The sequence below is a fragment of the Tachyglossus aculeatus genome, chromosome 11 (genome assembly GCF_015852505.1).
Source record: "Tachyglossus aculeatus isolate mTacAcu1 chromosome 11, mTacAcu1.pri, whole genome shotgun sequence".
Classification (NCBI taxonomy): domain Eukaryota; kingdom Metazoa; phylum Chordata; class Mammalia; order Monotremata; family Tachyglossidae; genus Tachyglossus; species Tachyglossus aculeatus.
This window is the reverse complement of record NC_052076.1, coordinates 29,833,960-29,849,461: the sequence shown is the minus strand read 5'-3', so window position 1 is coordinate 29,849,461 and position 15,502 is coordinate 29,833,960. Positions and strand designations below refer to the sequence as shown.

Here is a 15,502-nt window from a genome sequence, read left to right as displayed (position 1 = left end):
CACTATGTGCAAAGCACTGTTCTGAGAGCTGGAGGAGGCAGAAGGCGATCAGGTTGTCCCATGTGGTGCTCACAGTCTTCATCCCCATTTTCAGACGAGGGAACTGAGGCCCAGATAAGTTAAACGACTTGCCCAAAGTCACACAGCTGACAAGTGGCGGAGCCGGGATTAGAACCCGTGTCCTCTGACTCCCAAGCCCGTGCTCTTTCCACTAAGCCATGCTGCTTCTAGGCACTTAGTATGTGCCAGGCACCGTACTAAGTGCTGGGATAGACACAAGCTAATCAGGTTGGACACAGTCCCTGTCTCATATAGGGCTCACAGCCTCAATATAAGCCTTAGTCTAGCAATGGAGGAGGGAGAGGGGTCGAGCCTGGACGTTGATATTTTTTTCTTAATAGTATTCGTTAAGCGCTCACTATGTTCCAGGTACTGTACTAAGCGCTGGGGTAGATACGAGTTAATCCGGTTGGACGCAGTCCCTGTCCCACATGGGGCTCAGGCTCTTAATCCCCATTTACAGATGAGGGAACTGAGGCACGGAGAAGTGAGGTGACTTACCCAAGATCACACAGCATTCAAATAGTGGAGCTGGTATTAGAACCCAGGTCCTTCTGACTCCTATCCCGCGAGACAGACTATTGTGTCTGCTGTGGGAGTGTGCGACAGGGGGTGTGTTTGTGGGTATGTGTGCATGCAAATGAGACTGTGAGCCCACTGTTGGGTAGGGACTGTCTCTACATGTTGCCAATTTGTACTTCCCAAGCGCTTAGTACAGTGCTCTGCACATAGTAAGCGCTCAATAAATACGATTGATGATGATGAGATGGGGAACAACACAACCACAGGCACACACAGTCACCGGCAGTTCGGGCAAGGCCTGTTCCGCAACTGTTTCCCACAAGGGTCAGGAATAAATAATTAATAAGTATGGTATTTGCTAAGCGCTTACTATGTGCCAAGTACTGCTGATGTAAATACAAGTTAATCAGGTTGGACACAGTCCCTGCCCCACACGGGGCTCACGCTCATAATCCCCGTTTTACAGATGAGGTAACCGAGGCCTGGAGAAGTTAAGTGACTGGCCCAAGGTCACACAGCAGACATGTGGTGGAGCTGGGATTAGAACCCAAGTCCTTCTGACCCCCAAGCCTGTGTACTATCCACTAAGCCACGCTGCCCAGCCCCAGGGTCCCTGTGGGGCAAGCGTGTGGCAGGGGGGCCCGCATGGAGAGCCCTCCTGAGCCGAGACCCCTCTCCCATTTCCAGGATCTCACTCTGCACCCCCTCGGCCCTGACTTCCTGGGCCCGGAGGGGGAGGAATGGCAGCTCAGAGGGTGGGAATGTCTGCCTTTATTTACCTCTGGGGACAGGGAGGGAGGAGACCGAAGGCGGCAATCACGTGCCCACTCTCATGCCCGCCAGACAGGAGCAGTCCCTCTGGGCCCTGGCACCCCGGGACTTGAGGGGCCCCAGATCCGGGCTGCTGGCCGTCCCCGAGGGTGGGCCGTCTTGGGGTCCCGCGTAGTCCAGCATGTAACACGAGCGCGCGGTGGCCTTGTAACGCGGGGGATCCAACTCGGGCTGGTGGGCCGGGAACCAGTGCGGCTCACGTTGAAACCCTGAAGGAGTTGGGGGACAGGCCCGCCGTGGGTCAGGGGCCTGCTGGGGCCGGTCTCGGGGAGTTCAGGGACACGGCCCCCTCAGGGCTGGCAGGTGGGGCTGGGGGAATGAGAGGCTCCATCCAAAACAGTTGAACCCCACCCACCCCCCAGGTCCTAATGGTGATGATGATGATGGTATTTGTTCAGCACTTCATATGTGCCAGGCACTGTACTAAGCGCTGGGGTGGATACAAGCAAATCTAGGTGGACGCAGACCCTGAGCCTTGTGGGGCTCACAGTCGCAATCCCCATTTTACAGACGAGGACACTGAGGAACAGAAAAGTGAATTAAAATGCTTGGGTCACATAGAAGATGAGTGGAGGAGCCAGGATTAGAACTCATGATGTCCTGATTACCAGGCCCATGCTCTATCCATTAGGCTGCACTGCGTCTCTATTATTATTATTAATAACAATAATATTAAAATAATATTATTAATATTGATTATTAATAATACAACATTATTGATAATAATATTAATGACGATTATGATGATAATGATAATAATAATTGTGGTATTTGTTAAGCTCTTACTATGTGCCAGGCACCATACAAAGCGTGGGGGGGGGGGAAAATACACATTTATCAGGTTGAACACAGTCCCTGTCCCACATGGGGCTCGGAGTCTCAATCCCCATTTTACAGATGAGAGAATTTGAGGCTCAGGGAACTGAAGTGACTTACCCAAGGTCACCCAGCAGACAAGTGGCAGAGCTGGGTTCAGGACCCATGACCCTCTGATGCCCATGCCCACGTTCTATCCACTTGGCCAGCTGCCCCCCAGGCCTGAGGGCTCCCTGGAAGGAACAGTGCCCCGTGTCCCGGCTAGTTAGCCCTCCCTGCGCCTCGCCCTGCCCCGGCACTTACTCCGCTGGCTGGAAGTGGGAGGTCTGGAGTAGCTGGCGGCGTAGGTTGTCTCGAAGTAGTGAGCGAACTAGGAGGGAAACAGACACAAAAGGTGGCAGTGAGGGTTGGAGCGGTGCCTGAACAGCCACGGGCCGGATGCCAGGACCCTTTGGGGGAAGAGCCGCTGTGGGTTTGGCCGGGCCGCCTGGATCTCACTGACCTCTGGCATGGCTGCCAGGGTGGGGAGGATGGCAGCGCTGGGGAGCGATGGCGGGGATGGCAAGCTCGGGGGGAGATCGCGGCTTGCAGGGAGATTCTTTTCCTCACTAGGAGATGGTCTGGGAGAGGAGCAGGAGAGCCCCAGCCACCGCCATCGACCCCCGGCCCATGTCATCCCCCGGGCCTGGAACGCCCTCCCTCTGCCCATCCGCCAAGCTAGCTCTCTTCCTCCCTTCAAGGCCCTATTGAGAGCTCACCTCCTCCAGGAGGCCTTCCCAGACTGAGCCCCTTCCTTCCTCTCCCCCTCGTCCCCCTCTCCATCCCCCCCCTTACCTCCTTCCCTTCCCCACAGCACCTGTATATATGTATATATGTTTGTACATATTTATTACTCTATTTATTTATTTTACTTGTACATATCTATTCTGTTTATTTTATTTTGTTAGTATGTTTGGTTTTGTTCTCTGTCTTCCCCTTTTAGACTGTGAGCCCACTGTTGGGTAGGGACTGTCTCTATATGTTGCCAATTTGTACTTCCCAAGCGCTTAGTACGGTGCTCTGCACATAGTAAGCGCTCAATAAATACGACTGATGATGATGGACATTCTGTTCTTTAGAGGGCCTCCTGGGAGAGATTGCCAGTCATACGGGCTGGGATGGGGAAAGGGGGCTGGGGCTGGGGCAGTCAGTCAAACATATTTATTGAGTGCTTACTGTGTGCACAGCACTGTACTAAGCACTTGGGAGAATGTGAGCCCCATGTGGGACAGGGACTGCGTCCAACCTCCTCCAGGAGGCCTTCCCAGACTGAGCCCCCTCCTTCCTCTTCCCCTCCTCCCCCTCTCCATCCCCCGTGCCTTACCTCCTTCCCTTCCCCACAGCACCTGTATATATGTTTGGACATATTTATTACTCTATTTATTTATTTTACTTGTACATATTTATTCTATTTATTTCATTTTGTTAATATGTTTTGTTTTGTTCTCTGTCTCCCCCTTCTAGACTGTGAGCCCACTGTTGGGTAGGGACCGTCTCTATATGTTGCCAACTTGGACTTCCCAAGTGCTTAGTACAGTGCTCTGCACACAGTAAGCACTCAATAAATACGATTGAATGAATGAATGAATGAACCTGATTAACTTGTATCTACCCCAGTGCTTAGAACAGTGCTAGGCACATGATAAGCACATAATAATGAGTAATGATATTTCTGAAGCGCTTACGATGTGTCAAGCACTGTTTTAAGCACTGGAGTGGATACAAGTTAATCAGGTTGGACGCAGTCCCTGTCCCACATGGGGCTCACACGTCTTATCCCCATTTTACAGATGAGGTAACTGAGGCACAGACAAGTGAAGTGACTTGTCCAAGGTCACCCAGCAGATGAGTGGTGGAGAGGGATTAGAACCCAGACTGAGCCCCCTCCTTCCTCTCCCCCTCCTCCCCCTCCCCATCCCCCCCGCCTTACCTCCTTCCCCTCCCCACAACACCTGTATATATGTATAAATGTTTGTACGTATTTATTACTCTATTTATTTTATTTGTACATTCTATTTATTTTATTTTGTTAATACGTTTTGTTTTGTTGTCTGTCTCCCCCTCCTAGACTGTGAGCCCGCTGTTGGGTAGGGACCGTCTCTATATGTTGCCAACTTGTACTTCCCAAGCGCTTAGTGCAGTGCTCTACACACAGTAAGCGCTCAATAAATACGATTGAATGAATGAATGAATGAATGAACCCAGGTCCTTCTGACTCCCGGGCCTCTAATCGATCCACTAGGCCATGTTTTTTCAATCAATCAATCAATCAATCGTATTTATTTATTTGTTTGTACGTATTTATTACTCCATTTTATTTGTACATTCTATTTATTTTATTTTGTTAATATGTTTTGTTTTGTTGTCTGTCTCCCCCTTCTAGACTGTGAGCCCGCTGTTGGGTAGGGACCGTCTCTATATGTTGCCAACTTGTACTTCCCAAGCGCTTAGTGCAGTGCTCTGCACACAGTAAGCGCTCAATAAATACGATTGAATGAATGAATGAATGAATGAACCCAGGTCCTTCTGACTCCCGGGCCTCTAATAGATCCACTAGGCCATGCTTTTTCAATCAATCAATCGTATTTATTGAGTGCTTACTGTGTGCAGAGCACTGTACTAAGCGCTTGGGAAGGACAAGTTGGCAACATATAGAGACAGTCCCTGCCCAACAGTTTCCCACAGATACCATAATTATTATTATTACAACAAAACAATATATAGGAGCAGGGATGGAAGCCGGGGCCAAGGTCTGGGAGAGGAGCCAGGATGGAGGTCGGGAATGGGGCGAGCGGGTGGCTACCTGGGAAGGGAGGGGCTGAGGCTTGACGATCTCCCGGAGGTCATAGCGCTCCTGGTTCCAGTTGCCCATCAGGGTGCGGAGGGAGTACGTGTCCTCGTTAGTGCCGCACCTCCATCCGTACTGAGAGAACTTGGACATGGCGTTCCAATCCGTCCACATCTCAGCGTGGCCATCCGCGTGAAGCAGGCCGCCGCCCCAGTGCGGGTTCAGGCGGAGGCAGGAGAGGGACATTGGCTGGTGGGGGAGAAAATCCCTTAAATGAGCATACAGACATCATCATCATCATCAATCGTATTTACTGAGCGCTTACTGTGTGCAGAGCACTGTACTAAGCGCTTGGGAAGTACAAATTGGCAACATCTAGAGACAGTCCCTACCCAACAGTGGGCTCACAGTCTAAAAGGGGGAGACAGAGAACAAAACCAAACATACAAACATACTAACAAATTAAATAGAATAGATATGTACAAGTAAAATAAATAGAGTAATAAATATGTACAAACATATACATACATACAGGAAGGTACAAACATATACACATATATATATACAGGTGCTGTGGGGAAGGGAAGGAGGTAAGAAGGGGGGGATGGAGAGGGGGACGAGGGGGAGAGGAAGGGAGGGGCTCAGTCTGGGAAGGCCTCCTGGAGGAGGTGAGCTCTCAGTAGGGACTCGAAAGGAGGAAGAGAGCTAGCTTGGCGGATGGGCAGAGGGGGGGCATTCCAGGCCCGGGGGATGACGTGGGCCGGGGGTCGATGGCGGGACAGACGAGAACGAGGTACGGTGAGAAGATTAGTGGCGGAGGAGCGGAGGGTGGGGGCTGGCTGGAGAAGGACAGAAGGGAGGTGAGGTAGGAGGGGGCGAGGGGATGGATGGACAGCCTTGAAGCCCAGGGTGAGGAGTTTCTGCCTGATATAGAGAAGCAGTGTGGCGTCGAGGATAGAGCACGGGCCGAGAGTCAGAAAGTCATGGGTTCTAATCCCAGCTCCACCACTTGTCTGCTGTGTGACCCTGGGCAAGTCATTTCACTTCTCTGGGTCTCAGTTCCCTCATCTGTAAAATGGGGATCGAGACTTTGAGCCCTACGTGGGACAGGGAAGGTCACTCGATTTGCTTGTATCCACCCCAGCGCTTAGTATAGTGCCTGGCACGTAGTAACTGCTTAACAAATACCATCGTTATTATACATCTGCTACCTCTCCTCCTCGACTCCCTCCATAGCCCTCTACAATTTGGTAGTTACCCCCTTAACTCCATTACCACTGCTTTCTTCTTTATTGCCAGTGGCTCCTTCTTGCCAAATCTAATGGACACTACTACTACTAATAATAATGATGGCATTTGTTAAGCGCTTACTATGTGCAAAGCACTGTTCTAAGTGCTGGGGAGGTAACAAGGTGATCAGGTTGTCCCACACAGGGCTTACAGTCTTAATTCCCATTTTACAGATGAGGGAACTGAGGCACAGAGAAATAAGTGACTTGCCCAAAGTCACACAGCTGACAGTTGGCGGAGCCAGGATTTGAACCCATGACCTCTGACTCTAAAGCCCGGGCTCTTTCCACTGAGCCACGCTGCCACTAATCTGTTCTAGTGGCCGCCTTTAACACGGTGGACCACTCCCTTCTCCTGAAAACGGCATCTAACCTTAGTTTTCCCAACTCAGTGCTCTCTCAAGTCTCCTCTTGCCTCTCCGGCCGAATCTTCTCAATCTCTTTTTGCGGCTGTTCCTCTGCCTCCCACCCCTAAGCTGGATATTCCTTAAGGCTCCGTTTTGGGACCTTTTTCCTCCTCACTTTACACTTATTCTCTTGGGGAGCTCACAGCTTCAACTACCACCTCTCTGAGAATGACTCCTAAATCTTTCTCCCACACTCTGACCTCACCCCTCCTTGGCGATCTCATGTTTCTGCTTCTCTCCCCTTTCTGTCAACCTGTCAATCTACCTTTCTCATCACGGTTGACAACGTTACCATCCTTCCTGTCTCTGAAGCCAGCAGCCTCTGTATTTTCCTCTACAGTTCCTTCTTTCAACGCTCACTTTCAGTCTGTCGTTCAATCCTGTCGCTTTTTCCTCCACATCTCTTGGATCCTTCCCATCCCTTCTAGACTGTGAGCCCACTGTTGGGTAGGGACCGTCTCTATATGTTGCCAACTTGTACTTCCCAAGCGCTTAGTACAGTGCTCTGCTCCCAGTAAGCGCTCAATAAATATGATTGAATGAATGAATGAATGAATGCATCGCAAGGGCCTGGTCCAGGCACTTATCATATCCTGGATAGACTACTTTATTAGCCCCTTCGCTGATCTCCCTACCTCCAGCCTCTCCCCTCTCCAGTTGATTCTTAGGTCAGTTGCCTGGACCATTTTTCTGAAGTGTTGTTTTGCATAAATTTCCCCCCATCCTCAGAAACCTCCAGTGGTTCCCCATTCCCCTCCACATCAAGCAGAAACTCTTGGTCATTGGCTTTAAGGTACTCCAACAACTCTCTCCCTCTTAGTTACCCACTCTCTTCTCCCATCGGAGCCCAGCTCACTTCTTGTTCCTGTCAAGCTAACCTAGTCGTTGGGCCTCATACTCCACCCTCCACGTACGACCGCTTACTCATATCTTTCCCTTGGCCTCGAATGTTGGGGGCAATTCTGTTGTACTATACTCTCCCAAGCGCTTAGTACAGTGCTCTGCACACAGTAAGCGCTCAATTAATACCATTAATGATGATGATGATGGAATTCGTTCCAGTCTTCCAGACATCTTCAAAGCCTCGATGAACTTCCACCTCCTCCAAGAGGCTTTCTCCAGTTGATTTTTCTTCTCCCCAAATCACACCTGCCGAACTACTTGCTCAGCACTTTTGCGCCTTCTCCCCACTTACATCCACCCGTAGCGTCTCTTTACAGAGACTTAACTCACTTTACTTAGTCACCTGCTTACTCATCTACATATCCAATTTTCCATTCTCACTTTCCTATGTGTAACTCTTTCGCGTCTATCTCTCCCACAAAATCGTAATTTACTAATTGGCCTACTTATTCTCTGGTGCTTTCCCCGAGTATGGTGTTTGGCACAGAGAGGGTGCTCCGCCACTTATCATCATCATCATCGATCGTATTTACTGAGCGCTTACTATGTGCAGAGCACTGTACTAAGCGCTTGGAAAGTACAAATTGGCAACATACAGAGACAGTCCCTACCCAACAGTGGGCTCACAGTCTTATCAGCTGTGTGACTTTGGGCAAGTCACTTCTCTGTGCCTGCGACTGTGACTCATTAAGACTGTGAGCACCACGGGGGGCAACCTGATTACCGTGTATCTACCCCAGTGCTTGGAACAGTGCTTGGGCACATAGTAAGCGCTTAACAAATACCATCATCATAATTATTATTATTAATAATAAATAGTATTAATTGAATGATTGAGATACCGTGTTTAAGGAGTCACTCTCCTCCTCCTCCATCCATTGGGGAGGGTCTTCTACTGGGGTGGCCTGGCAGGACTTAGTACGGAACTTGTCCTGTTCCACCATGGCCCTCTTGGCCTTCTGGCTTCTCAAACTCTGCTATCACGGGGGCCCTTGGGATTATGGCAAGGCTTCATTTGGGAGGCGGGGGACTTGCAGGGGAGGCCTCTGCTTTGTGATGTCGGTAGCCCCGCGGGGGGACTCGGGGTTTGGCTCGTAACTGGGGCAACAGCCCTGCCCTCCCTCTCGAGCTGAAGGAAAAGTCTGGGGGTGGCCAGTGGAAGGGGGTACCAGCACTGTGGCTCTTTAGCTGGAGAAACCTGCAACCTAAAAGGAAGCGCTTTTTTATGATATTTGTTAAGCACTTACTCTGTACTGGGCACTGTACAGAAACAGCACGGCTCAGTGGAAAGGGCCCGGGCTTGGGAGTCAGAAGACATGGGTTCTAATCCCAGCTCCGCCACATCAGCTATGTGACTTTGGGCAAGTCACTTCACCTCTCTGTGCCTCACTTCCCTCATCTGCAAAATGGGGAATAAGACTGCGAGCCCCCCGTGGGACCTTGTTAACCTCCCCAGCGCTTAGAACAGTGCTTTGCACATAGTAAGCGCTTAATAAATTTTATTTTATTCTGTTAGTATGTTTGGTTTTGTTCTCTGTGTCCCCCTTGTAGACTGTGAGCCCACTGTTAGGTAGGGACTGTCTCTATGTGTTGCCAATTTGTACTTCCCAAGCGCTTAGTACAGTGCTCTGCACATAGTAAGCGCTCAATAAATACGATTGATGATGATGATGAATAAATGCTATCATTATTATTATTATTGTAGCTACCTCGGTGCTTAAAGCAGTGCTTGGCACATAGTAAGCGCTTAACAAATGCCATCATTATCATCACACAGTTGTCAGGTTGGACACAGTCCCCGTCCCGCATGGGGCTCACAGTCTTAATCCCCCTTTTACAGATGAGGTAACTGAGGCCCAGGGGAGTGATATCACCTGCCCTAGGTCATAAAGTAGACAATTGGGGAAGTCGGGATTAGAACCCAGGTCCTTAATAAAAATAATAGTGATGGTATTTGTTAAGCACTTACTATGCGCCAAGCACTGGGGTTGATACAGGGTAGTCAGCTTGTCCCATGTGGGGCTCACAGTAATAATAATAATAATTTTGGTATTTGTTAAGCGCTGTGTGCCAAGCACTGTTCTAAGCACTGGGGGAGATACGAGGTGATCAGGTTGTTCCACATGGGGGCTCACAGTCTTAATCCCCATTTTACAGATGAGGGAACTGAGGCACAGATAAGTGAAGTGACTTGCCCAAAGTCACACAGCTGAAAAGTGGTGGAGCTGGGATTAGAACCCAGAAGCGTGGCTCAGTGGACAGAGCCTGGGCTTGGGAGTCGGAGGTCATGGGTTTGAATCCCGGCTCTGCCACTTGTCAGCTGTGTGACCTTGGGCAAGCCACTTCACTTCTCTGTGCTTCGGTTACCTCATCGGTAAAATGGGGATTAAAACTGTGAGCTCCACGTGGTACAATCTCATCACCTTGTATCCCCCAGTGCTCAGAACAGTGCTTATGCACATAGGAAGCACTTAAATACCATTATTATTATTATTATTATTTTGACCTCTGACTCCCAAGCCCATGCTTTTTCCTTCCTCTCCCCCTCGTCCCCCTCTCCATCCCCCCATCTTACCTCCTTCCCTTCCCCACAGCACTGTATATACGTATATATGTTTGTACATATTTATTACTCTATTTATTTATTTATTTATTTTACTTGTACATATCTATTCTATTTATTTTATTTTGTTAGTATGTTTGGTTTTGTCTCCCCCTTTTAGACTGTGAGCCCACTGTTGGGTAGGGACTGTCTCTATATGTTGCCAATTTGTACTTCCCAAGCACTTAGTACAGTGCTCTGCACACAGTAAGCGCTCAATAAATACGATTGATGATGATGATGATGATGATGATGATGATGATTGAGCCACGCTGCTTCTCCCATTTTCTCCCAGTATTATTCCCCATTTTCCAGATGAGGTCACTGAGGCCCAGAGGAGTGACGTCGCCTACCCTGGGTTATAAAGTAGACAAATGGGGGGAGTCAGGATTAGAACCCAGGTCCTTCAGATTCCCGGGCCCGGGCTTTACCCACTGGGCCCCAGTGCTTCTTCAGGGTGGACTTCAGCCAACGCTTCAAGGCGCCGCTTCATCCATCCATTAGGAGAAGCAGCATAATGCAAACACTTGGGAATAGTTTAAGCAACCTGATCACCTTGTAATCTCCCCAACGCTTAGAACAGTGCTTTGCATTCATTCATTCATTCATTCATTCATTCAATCGTATTTATTGAGCGCTTACTGTGTGCAGAGCACTGTATTAAGCGCTTGGGAAGTCCAAGTTGGGAACATATAGAGACAGCCCCTACCCAACAGTGGGCTCACAGTCTAGAAGGGGGAGACAGAGAGCAAAATAAAATAAATAGAATAAATAAGTACAAATAAATAGAGTAATAGCTATGTATAAACATATATACATATATACAGGTGCTGTGGGGAAGGGAAGGAGGTAAGGCTTGCACATAGTAAGTGCTTAATAAATGTCATTAAAAAAAAAATCCCAACTGTGGAAATTTGACTACATCTGAAGGTGAGTTTTCTAGGGCCTCCTTCGTAATGCAAACACTTGGGAATAGTTTAAGCAACCTGATCACCTTGTAACCTCCCCAGTGCTTAGAACAGTGCTTTGCACATAGTAAGCGCTTAATAAATGCCGTTAAAAAAAAAAGCAGCATGGCTCAGTGGAAAGAGCCTGGGCTTTGGAGTCAGAGGTCATGGGTTCAAATCCCAGCTCCGCCAATTGTCAGCTGTGTGACGTTGGGCCAGTCACTTCACTTCTCTGGGCCTCAGTTCCCTCATCTGTCAAATGGGGATGAAGACTGTGAGCCCCACGTGAGACAACCTGATCACCTTGTATCCCCCCAGCGCCTAGAACAGTGCTTTGCACATAGTAAGCCATTATTATTATTAAAATAATCAATCAATCAATCGTATTTATTGAGCGCTTACTGTGTGCAGAGCACTGTACTAAGCGCTTGGGAAGTACAAGTTGGCAACATATAGAGATAGTCCCTACCCAACAGTGGGCTCACAGTCTAAAAGGGGGAGACAGAGAACAAAACCAAACATACTAACAAAATAAAATAGACTAGATATGTACAAGTAAAATAAATAAATAAAGAGAGTAATAAATATGTACAAACATATATACATATATACAGGTGCTGTGGGGAAGGGAAGGAGGTAAGATGGGGGGATGAAGGGGGGATGAGGTGGAGTGGAAGGAAGGGGCTCAGTCTAGGAAGGCCTCCTGGAGGAGATGAGCTCTCAGTAGGGCCTTGAAGGGAGGAAGAGAGCTAGCTTGGCGGATGGGCAGAGGGATTGGGGGCATTCCGGGCCCGGGGGATGACATGGGCCGGGGGTCGATGGCGGGACAGGCGAGAACGAGGTACGGTGAGGAGATTAGCATCAGAGGGAGCAGAGGGTGTGGGCTGGGCTGGAGAAGGAGAGAAGGGAGGTGAGGTAGGAGGGGGCGAGGGGATGGACAGCCTTGAAGCCCAGGGTGAGGAGTTTCTGTCTAATGCGCAGATTGATTGGTAGCCATTGGAGATTTTTGAGGAGGGGAGTAACATGCCCAGAGCATTTCTGGACAAAGACAATCCGGGCAGCGGCATGAAGTATGGATTGAAGTGGGGAGAGACAGGAGGATGCGAGATCAGAGAGAAGGCTGATGCAGTAGTCCAGAGGGGATAGGATGAGAGCTTGAACGAGTAGGGTAGCGGTATGGATGGAGAGGAAAGGGCGGATCTTGGCAATGTTGCGGAGCTGAGACCAGCAGGTTTTGGTGATGGCTCGGATGTGAGGGGTGAACAAGAGAGCGGAGTCGAGGATGACACCAAGGTTGCGGGCTTGTGAGACGGGAAGGATGGTAGTGCCATCAACAGAGATGGGAAAGTCAGGGAGAGGGCAGGGTTTGGGAGGGAAGACAAGGAGTTCAGTCTTGGACATGTTGAGTTTTAGGTGGCGGGCAGCCAACCAGATGGAGATGTCCCGAAGGCAGGAGGAGATGCGAGCCTGGAGAGAGGGGGAGAGAGCAGGGGCAGAGATGGAGATCTGGGTGTCATCAGCGTAGAGATGATAGTTGAAGCCGTGGGAGCGAATGAGGTCACCAAGGGAGTGCGTGTAGATCGAGAAGGGGACCAAGCACTGAACCTTGGGGAACCCCCATAGTAAGGGGATGGGAGGGGGAGGAGGAGCCTGCAAAAGAGACTGAGAATGAACCACCGGAGAGATAAGAGGAGAACCAGGAGAGGACGGAGTCTGTGAAGCCAAGGTCAGATAGCGTATTGAGGAGAAGGGGGTGGTCCACAGTATCGAAGGCAGCTGAGAGGTCGAGGAGGATTAGGATAGAGTAGGAGCCGTTGGATTTGGCAAGCAGGAGGTCACTGGTGACCTTTGAGAGGGCAGTTTCCGTGGAATGTAGGGGACGGAAGCCAGACTGGAGGGGGTCGAGGAGAGAGTTGGTGCTGAGGAATTCGAGGCAGCGCGTGTAGACAACTCGTTCAACGAGTTTGGAGAAGAATGGTAGGAGGGATATGGGGCGATAACTAGAAGCTGAGGTGGGGTCAAGAGAGGGTTTTTTTAGGATGGGAGAGACATGGGCATGTTCGAAGGCAGAGGGGAAGGAACCAGTGGAGAGTGAGCAGTTGAAGATGGAAGTTAAGGAGGGGAGAAGGGATGGAGCGAGAGATTTCATGAGATGAGAGGAAATGGGGTCAGAAGCACAAGTGGCCGGAGTAGCACTTGAGAGGAGTGAGGAGAGCTCCTCTGAGGATACTGCTGGGAAGGATGGGAGAGTAGCAGAGAGTGTTGAGAGCCAGGGGGTTGGAGAAGGGGGGGAAGTGACTTTGGGGAGGTCGGACCTGATGGATTTAATTTTGTTAATGAAGTAGGAGGCCAGATCGTTGGGGGTGAGAGAAGGAGAAGGGGGAGGAACCGGGGGTCTGAGAAGGGGGTTGAATGTATGGAAGAGCTGGCGGGGGTGATGGGCGTGGGTGGCAATGAGGGAGGAGAAATAGTTTTGTCTGGCAGAGGAGAGGGCTGAATTAAGACAGGAAAGGATAAACTTGAAGTGAACGAGGTTAGCATGGTGTTTAGACTTTCGTCAGCAGCGTTCAGCAACTTGAGCATAAGAGCGAAGGAGGCGGACGGTGGCAGTGATCCAGGGCTGTGGGTTAGTGGTACGAGAGCGGCGAAGGGAAAGGGGAGCGAGCGAGTCGAGCTGAGTAGAGAGGGTAGAGTTGAGAGCAGTAATCTGATCGTCAAGACTGGGTAGAGAGGAGAGGGCGGCGAGGTGGGGTGTGAGGCGCTCAGAAAGATGGATGGGGTCGAGAGAGCGGAGATCTCTGTGAGGGCGTAATATGGATTTACAGGGGAAAGGAGTGTGAGTGAGGAGGCAGGTGAGAAGATTATGATCAGAGAGAGGGATTTCAGAGTTGGTGAGGGTGGACACTGTGAGCCCCCCGTGGGACAATCTGATCACCTTGTATCCCCCCAGTGCTTCTTATTATTATCCCTCAGGGCCTCTCTCCAGGCCCCTGGTTCCTTATCATCATCATCATCATCAATCGTATTTATTGAGCGCTTACTACGTGCACAGCACTGTACTAAGCGCTTGGGAAGTACAAATTGGCAACACATAGAGACGGTCCCTACCCAACAGTGGGCTCACAGTCTAAAAGGGGGAGACAGAGAACAAAACCAAACATACCAACAAAATAAAATAAATAGGATAGATATGTACAAGTAAAATAAATAAATAAATAAATAGAGTAATAAATATGTACAACCATATATACATATATACAGGTGCTGCGGGGAAGGGAAGGAGGTAAGATGACGTCAGGGGGCCCCGGTGACGACATCAGCGTGCGCCCGACAGAAAGACCTTTCGCCGGGCCACCACCCTGAGGAGATTTTTTTTTTTTTTTTTTTTTTACCTTGTTGGGGCCGTGACTCAGCGCGGGGAAAGCGCTTCGCTGGTTGCCAAGGAGACCGGGAGCTTTCGACGTCATCACCGCGCGACCCTGTGAGGAGGCGCACGCGACGACGGGAAGGGACTTATTTAACCACCAGCATGGGAGAGGGGGAGGTCGGGCTTATGGCTTCGCGGCGCCTCCTGCTGGTCGGGGAGGGAAACTTCTCTTTCGCCGCCGCTTTGGGCGCGCGCTGCGGCCCCGAGGTTCACCTTACCGCCACCTGCCGGCAGGAGCCGGAAGCGTTAGCCGACGACCCGCTCGCGCAGGAGAACTTACGGCGCCTGCGCGAAAGAGGTGCTCACAGCCCCCCCCTTCCCATCACACGTTCTCCCCTTTCATTCATCCATTCAGTCGTATTTATTGAGCGCTTACTACGTGCTCAATACTATTTATTTATTTTGTTAGTATGTTTGGTTTTGTTCTCTGTCTCCCCCTTTTAGACTGTGAGCCCACTGTTGGGCAGGGACTGTCTCTATATGTTGCCAATTTGGACTTCCCAAGCGCTTAGTACAGTGCTCTGCACACAGTAAGCGCTCAATAAATACGATTGATGATGATGATACTATGGGCCTTCCCAGACTGAGCCCCTTCCTTCCTCTCCCCCTCGTCCCCCTCTCCATCCCCCCCATCTTACCTCCTTCCCTTCCCCACAGCACCTGTATATATGTATATATGTTTGTACATATTTATTACTCTATTTTACCTGTACATATCTATTCTATTTATTTTATTTTGTTAGTATGTTTGGTTTTGTTCTCCGTCTCCCCCTTTTAGACTGTGAGCCCACTGTTGGGTAGGGACTGTCTCTATATGTTGCCAACTTGGATTTACCAAGCGCTTAGTACAGGGCTCTGCACATAGTAAGCG

At 49.9% G+C, this 15,502-nt stretch overlaps 2 protein-coding genes across 3 annotated transcripts in view; one reads left to right on the top strand and one right to left on the bottom strand.

The window, feature by feature from the left end:
- Positions 1-1,335: 1,335 nt before the first annotated feature.
- On the bottom strand, positions 1,336-14,837 carry C11H11orf1 (chromosome 11 C11orf1 homolog). 2 transcript variants are annotated; one of them, XM_038753728.1, is made up of 4 exons: positions 14,597-14,837; positions 5,072-5,305; positions 2,533-2,599; positions 1,336-1,622 (listed from the first exon to the last, which is right to left on the bottom strand). In XM_038753728.1, the coding sequence occupies exons 1-4, from the start codon at positions 14,669-14,671 to the stop codon at positions 1,399-1,401; spliced, it is 600 nt and encodes a 199-aa protein (XP_038609656.1). In that variant the 5' UTR covers positions 14,672-14,837; the 3' UTR covers positions 1,336-1,398. The 2 variants fall into 2 exon arrangements, with proteins under 2 accessions (XP_038609656.1, XP_038609655.1); XM_038753727.1 differs by lacking the exon at positions 14,597-14,837 and adding an exon at positions 8,498-8,632.
- LOC119934283 (alpha-1,2-mannosyltransferase ALG9-like) overlaps positions 14,749-15,502 on the top strand; it is a 34,797-nt gene continuing 34,043 nt past the window's right edge. The window contains exon 1 of the mRNA XM_038753729.1: positions 14,749-14,929. Within this exon, the coding sequence (XP_038609657.1) occupies positions 14,758-14,929 (172 nt within the window). The 5' untranslated portion in view covers positions 14,749-14,757. The remainder of the gene's footprint in view (positions 14,930-15,502) is intronic.

Bases quoted from the DNA above. Each gene is read 5' to 3' on its own strand.
- C11H11orf1 (XM_038753727.1), bottom strand. From the start codon at position 8,599: ATGGTGGAACAGGACAAGTTCCGTACTAAGTCCTGCCAGGCCACCCCA. The intron at 2,600-5,071 runs GTAGCCACCCGC...TTTCCCTCCTAG, and splicing joins CTCAGCCCCTCCCTTCCCAG to TTCGCTCACTACTTCGAGAC. The intron at 1,623-2,532 runs GTAAGTGCCGGG...CAACTCCTTCAG, and splicing joins TCCCACTTCCAGCCAGCGGA to GGTTTCAACGTGAGCCGCAC.